The sequence below is a fragment of the Perna viridis genome, chromosome 7 (genome assembly GCF_037379345.1).
Source record: "Perna viridis isolate PV_CMFRI_1.1 ecotype Kerala chromosome 7, ASM3737934v1, whole genome shotgun sequence".
NCBI classification, from domain to species: domain Eukaryota; kingdom Metazoa; phylum Mollusca; class Bivalvia; order Mytilida; family Mytilidae; genus Perna; species Perna viridis.
The window spans coordinates 37,808,208-37,815,604 of record NC_142451.1 but is presented as its reverse complement, the minus strand read 5'-3'; the positions used below and the strand labels follow the sequence as shown (position 1 = coordinate 37,815,604).

Sequence of the window (7,397 nt, the reverse complement as noted above, 5' to 3'; positions counted from 1 at the left end):
TATGACAAAGGACAACAAGCTGTACCCTCTTTGAACGAAACCTTGCTGTTCCTGTGAGATAGTTCAAAATCCAAAATCAAATGATAAGAACACTTCGTTTTCTAAGACAAATGTATCAATAAAAACATATGCAACAGAATGTAGTGGAAACATATCATAAAATGTCTAAGAAGAACAATGTCAAGATAAACAGTATTGGCAGGAAGTAGGACGAAAGGTAATAAAGGTAATTATTATTTAATTCACTCCGGAAAGAAACAACCTTCATATTGATAATCCAATCATTCGACATTTGAAGTCAAGACATTTGACACTAGTCTGACTTGTCACCCGTTTTCAATATGTATCGTCAAAGGTACTGTAATATTGGCAAATTTAGGGGTTTTGGATTATGGGGTGGACATTTCCCATTTTATTGCAAAATATGGACAAAAAGTGACAAATAATAGCTTGTGACTCCCTTTTAAAGTATTTAGATTCTCTGCATTTATCTGGTTATCGTAGTAGTGCACAAAATATGATATCTTAATTTAAAAGACACACACAGGTGTTATTTTGTTTTATCTCCATTACTCCAAACGATGTTGCATGAGGTTCTGTAAGAGTTTTTTTCGACATATGTTCGTTAATAGCGAGTTCCATCAATTTATATCAGTATTAAAAACAACGTACATGGCTCATTTATTTCGATGAAGCTTTACAAGGTTGTACTCCTTTTAAATATACGTTAATATCAATATCAGCGTTTGATATAGCGATTTACATTCCACAATTGAAGACTTCACGTTAAAAATTGTGATTAATATGCTATTTAAGAAAATCTGCAATGGTATATACTTTTAATGTAGGTGCTAATAGTTTCACATTTTTGAAATAAAAGACGTGTCTACAGTTGGCAAACTCACGTACACATTCAAAGGCAGAATATTTTCAATGAAATTATGCATTAGAGATTAGCAGATAAATATAGTTACGTAATCGTCAATTTCTACGTATTTATAAGCAACGAAACTACTGTATAGTTATATATTTTACATTACTGAATCGGAATGAATGCTATATTGATATTTTCTGTAGCTCTGAGCCTCTTTCAGCACGTACTTTGTAAGTTTTTACATGTCTTCTAATTTATATAAGGCCTGTAAAACAGGTTTGAAATAACGAACATTTTTATATTGCTAGGATTTAACGAAATCATACTGGATTCAGTGAATTGTTTTTTTTGTCGTCAGTTTAAGTATAAGATTTTAAAAAAGTAAACGATAGTCTAAACTGCGTTGTGAGGTTAGCATACGTTATAAAATTGTCATGAGCCATTCTTTTAATCGTTTATTTTCTTCCTATTTATTTGTTCAGAACATCGCGTGGAATAGGTTACTCCTTGAGTTATTGTACAATTTGTAATAATAGTATTAAAAATTAGGGATCTTCGTGTTTTATAAACAACCGTTTAATATTAAAAATTAGACACAACTTCACCTACTATAACGATTTTTTACATAGAAAATCAAGTGCCCTCTACGTCCAAAAAATATTCAATCTGCACAGCATAATGCATCGTGTAGACATTACGGCTTTCTTATGTTAGTCAGTTTTGAAACGATTCTAGATTACTATGGATTTTGGTATAGGAGTCTGTTGTAATTAATTAAAAAAATAACTTTACAGTAATACATGGTATGGAACATCAATCAGATGTTTATAGCCCATGTAATGGGCGTCCTTGTGGAGAAGGGGGATCATGTGAAGTAAGCAATTATACATATACCTGTACATGCAACGCCGGATATATCAACGATGGAACTACATGTGGTACATTGCACAAAATGTTCATTTCATTCTAAAGACATCAACCTCTCACAATGATATTTCTCTCCGAGAATGATAACATAATTTGTATTACATTTCTTTACTTGCCCCATCTTACTCTGCTGATAATTACTATAGGCAAAATTTGACATGAAATTGTAAATTTAAGATACATATACGTATATTAAGATATTACAATTCAAACACACAGCTAAGATGCCAATCTCGATATTCGGAGTTTAATTTCCCAAAATAGTTCCTAAATTGAAAGTCTTGTTTATATTTACAATATTAGTTTTTATGTGTAACTTATTCTTCGGCTGTTGGCCACAAGTCATTGTCTGAATTAAAGTCCACAGAACACCCTTCACATCTCAACTAGGACAATATTTTCAATCTTGAAATGTATATTGTATTTTTAGAAACAATAACTCATTTAACATAGAAATTTTGATAAATTTGTCAAAACCAGAACAAACACAAAGTGCAAAAGAAACTAACATTGTTAATGTGGAGTTGCATCTTACCATTACACGTTTTATCACTCATGTTGATCAAGTATTTGATATATAAATCTTGTCGATTATCAGTGTATGACCCGTGCTATGGAAGTCCATGCGGGATTCATGGAACCTGTCACCACGATGGCGTCAAGCATTGGTGTAAATGTAAAAAAGGATACAAAGGGGAACCTTGTGGTAATATTGGTCTTTGTATTTTATATCACAATTGGAAATTGGCTTTAGTTGATTCGATATGTTTTTGTTGTATTTAACACACGAAAAATGTCTAATACAAAGCATAAAAGTAAAAACTGAAAGAGTGAATTCTGGTTTTATTGCAGAAAATACTTTTAAACCAAATAAATCATACACGCTGTTTGAATTGCAAATCATATAATATAAACTTTCATCACAGTGCAAGTAAAATCTAACATATATCTACATTTAAGTACTCGTTAGAGGTAAATATCTTTTTCTGTTCATTTCAGTTCCTGGATATCCCCGAACTTGAGTTATGTGGTGTTCTCCTTTTGAGAGTGTTGTTTTGAAATACATTATATGAATGCATATTTATTTGTGTTCTCCCTTTAAGCATAACTTTGCCTTTTTCCACATTTCTAACGGAATTTTATTATACAATAATATAATGAAATTGTAAAATATATTTTATTTTTGGAATTCCTACGACGACTTTGTAATTAACATGTTAATTTTAACTGCAGTGTAGCATTTGTTCTGATTGAGAGTTACCTCTGATTTTTTATGACTGTTACGGTAATGAAAGTTTATGTGCGGTCTAAACACCAGTTTATTGGTTGAAATTTTTCTCTATATTCAATACGCAATGTCATTTGCTCAGAAAATTTTACATATTTTATAGTGCTTTTTTGTAGCATGTAAACTAGTTACCATTGATTAGTTACTAGTACAATGAATAGAGTCAAGTGTAGATCTAACAGGAAAAGAGCATGTGGCGGATAAATTTAAAAAAATAACGATATACTTTAAAACAAAACAAAACAAAAAGTTTGGTACTATAGACCAACACAAAACGTGTTGAGTAACCTACAACTTATTTTACAAATAAAAATGATCTTTTCTTACTACAAAATAAATAACAAAAGGAACTTCCAAATACAATTTACAAATCAGAATTGTGAAAATGTCAAAGAAAATCGCAAGCGCAGATTTGGGCGTAACTTATTTTATACATTGCCTGAGCAAAAAGCAGAAATTAAAGAGACTATAATAGCATTAATGTTGATTTCACATGGAATTATGTAATCAGAAGTATCGTTATGATATTTCAAAGTAAAAATATTTCAAGTATCTGGATTTGCTGTCCAAGTATTAATTACAAATCGATTTTCATAATAAAAATAATGTTTCTTTCAGACATACATTACATAGTTGCATAACATAAGAAGACCACTTTAAAAAAGAAAAGGTGTAATTTATACACATACGGGCAGCTGTTAAAATGACTTTATTATTTTTGATTGAAGTTTTTAACACCTGTGTTATAAAACTCATCAATTTTACATTAAGCATGCTTAGACTCCAACAAATCATGGAATTATATCATCATTTTAGGTGCAATACACCTTGTTGCGTATATCTGTTTTCCATGTCTGGTCTTTGTCCCTGGATTACATTCTATTGATTACCGCTATAACCTTGGTTCCCTTGATTACTCTTTCACAGGATTGTCAGTTGTGAAGGAGAATTTAATATTGTTTAAAAGCTAACGTGAATGCGAACTTGACTTGTTTATTCGGTACAAATTCCAAAAATACAATGACATTACTTTCTTGTTTATACCGCGAGAAACCCAAAACATGTACAACATTGAAAATATTACATCTGCGAATGTTATATATTTTAAGTCATTGAATGATAAGACATGTGAAAGTTAGTATTTAAAATCAAATCTGTAAAATAAATATTATTTGCCTCTTTTTTACACCAGGATGTTATTGATGTATTTCAACTTGTGTAGTTTTTAAAAGTTAACTAAAAATATGAGTATCCACAATGCTCCAAAGTCAATGCACACATCATTTTTTTTTCTGCTTTCATATCGTAAATGGCTACGATTTATGACCTGCTAAAATTAGACAAACACAACATGTCTAATATAAAAATGTCAAAACAAAAAGTACAAACAAAGTATAATCTGTGGACAAAAGAAAATGCAAGAGGTGCAAGTCAAGTTGCAATATGCAAGAGAACTAAAACGTTCACACAGTGAAGTGAATAGCACGAAACTTATTAAAAGGCAAAGTACGAGTCCAACGGAATAAACGATCAAAACTTTGCCTCGCAAATTTGACAGTTTTAGCATCGTTGGGAATTTTTCAGACCCTTCTATGCTTATGTTATCTTCCTTGTATCAATCTGGTCCGATGAAGCAGTGTAGCGAATAGAGTCGCCACATTCTTAGACGTATTTATAATATTGATTTGTTGTGGCATGTATCATTAACTTGTTCTATCCTACATAACAACACCTAGATGAGCTGTCCCGTACTTCCATACATCGTGTACTAAATTACAACACTAGATTCATCCTACAAATGCCCCGGCCAGCAAAAGTTATATCTTGGTTTCCTTGATTACTCCTTTATATACCTTAGCTTGCCGAGTGGCCCCGGACTTTGCATAGGCGGTGTTGCCGTAGGTGTCATAGCATAAACTATGTCGTGTACCATGACTTTACGAAATACCACCATGCTACCTGTCAACAAAATGTGCATGCAATTTCTTTGCCATTAGTTGATATATAAATTTCAACTCTGTATTAATCTAGATACCTGATTTCTTAAAAAAAAAAAAACAATTTCTGGTCATGAATCATTATTCAAGTATTTCAAGAGTCCATTGTACTTATTTGTTTCTATTTTTTTTACAATAACGATATGTGCAATAGTTTTTGATTGTCCGAGTTGCTCATTTACATTTGTTTCTTTGTACGTATTAATTTTGGTTATTTTATATTCTTTGTTGTGTTTGTTTTCCATGTCTGGTCTTTGTCCCTTGATTACTTTCTTATGATTTCTGCTAGAATCATGTTTTCCTTGATTACTCTATCATACAGTTATTGGAGGTCTACGCATAGCAAAGACCAGGTGATAAACAATAGTATATACAATATGGTAATGAACAAATCACACATAGCTTAAGCGGGAGGTTAGGCGCGCTATAAAACCTGGTTTGACCAATGCCTGTACCAAGTCAGGACTATTGCAATGGTTTCCATATTACCGGTTTTTATCCTGATATTGCTTTTGTTATATGAACTTACTTTTTGACTATTTCTTTCGAGAATTCCTTGTGACTACTGTCTAGATTTTATCAGTTCGGTACTTTTGTTATTACCCTTCATTTAATACATAGAGTTTCCCAGGTTCCAAGTGCATATTTAAAATTATGATGTATTTATATTTTTTTTTATTTTTAGACAACGATAACTTTTTACGCAGATATAAAATGCTACAACGTGTGTGAAACAATTCAACAACATTTAAGAAATTTTTTTCTGGTCTACGAAATGACCTCAATCACGTGGTGCAGACTAAATAATCTGTCCAGCAGGTTGTTTTTAAGTGTACACCACACGTACATCGAGGTTATTGCAAATAGATCGAACAAATATAACAGACCGTTATATATTCCGTATAATTATGATCAAAATATTACGAGTAAATCAACAAAAAAGGTTGATGACGCCACAGACACATAACACAATTTGGTCTAGGAGATGATGGATATTTTTTTCATCAGATCAGAGGAGCATATTACACCTGAATTTAAATTATTTATAAATAACATAAATTATTAAATGAATGAATTTACAGTGAATTGTGTTCTTTGTATTCGAGAATTGCTTTCATTTCTCGATAAATTTATTTTTTGAGTTCTTTTTATATAATGTTTTTTGTGCATTTAGATCTATAGTATAATTCTTATGCTATGGCTGATTGGTTACTCTTTGAAACACGTATACAGCATACAAGAAATTGTATTATTTATATGATTGGTACTTTTGTAATTAGAAACTACAAGGTAGATGGCACTGTTCCTAGACCACCGGTTCCCGAGGTTACTCACTAGCCAAGTAGTCAGGCGTGTATGACCTGAACTATTTCATAGATTATTTACGCCAAGTACCACAATTTTCAAAATCCTTAAAATGAATTGACTTGGCTGGCCTTGGTAGAAATTTTTAGTGCTGTATTTTGGCTTCCTTTTCAAATTTTGGATTTTAGTTATGTTTTGGATTTAGATCTGTTTATGTACTTATGTATGCAAGTTAATTTTTTGGCAAATCAGATATGCAAATCATAGAATTGAATTCAATTCAATAGCTAACTATCCACAAGATATGCTAAAAAAAGATATTTAAAAGTTCGGGGCAGTGTATGCACATGTACCTACAGACTGTACAGGATACAAACAGCTGACTATAATAACAATTTAACAACGAACGTCTTTTCAAAAACCAACAATCATCTTTATAGTTTCGTTCCACTCAACATTCCGCACGCAACGCAAATTAACGCCATATCTGGTTAACAAGGTCACGGAAGTAAACAGTAGTTTCGGAAGTAAATAGAACCTATTCACAATGAATATCAATGATTATGATAATTTTGAAAAGAAACCAAGCTTCAAGGACAAACGAGTGACTGGCCCAGATCATGTTACTTATACAATTCATACGCCATTCATTGAAAACAACAATGTTACGTCCAGGACATGACAGTAGTTCGCGGAAATATATATTGCGGGAAATATGAAATTGACTGGATGCACTCAAAAAAAGTCAACGAGTATCAGATTTATCCTAGCACAACAATGTAATTTGTTCTTATTATCCTGATGAGAGGTAACTCCTTGAACCACGTGTACAGCATACCAAAATACGCTTTATTGTGTATTAGTCCTTCTGTATTAATCCACGTATCTATGTAATAAGACTAGAGTGTTTTAGCTCTCAAAAAGGTTGAAAGTAAGGGAATGGTTTTTGCTGGATGGCAATAAAGGAAGAGTGTTTAGCTCCTAATTTTAAAGCGTAGAAAAACTT

General features: G+C 31.8%; 1 protein-coding gene across 2 annotated transcripts; it reads left to right on the top strand.

Moving 5' to 3' along the window:
* Nucleotides 1-972: 972 nt before the first annotated feature.
* LOC148612571 (uncharacterized) lies at nt 973-2,881 on the top strand. 2 transcript variants are annotated; one of them, XM_088594179.1, is made up of 4 exons: nt 973-1,104; nt 1,669-1,812; nt 2,400-2,507; nt 2,801-2,881. In XM_088594179.1, exons 2-4 carry the CDS (start codon nt 1,798-1,800, stop codon nt 2,858-2,860), a joined length of 183 nt encoding a protein of 60 aa, XP_088450305.1. In that variant the 5' UTR covers nt 973-1,104; nt 1,669-1,797; the 3' UTR covers nt 2,861-2,881. The 2 variants fall into 2 exon arrangements, with proteins under 2 accessions (XP_088450305.1, XP_088450304.1); XM_088594178.1 differs by having other exon boundaries at nt 974-1,104; nt 2,400-2,516.
* The last annotated feature ends 4,516 nt before the right edge of the window (nt 2,882-7,397 follow it).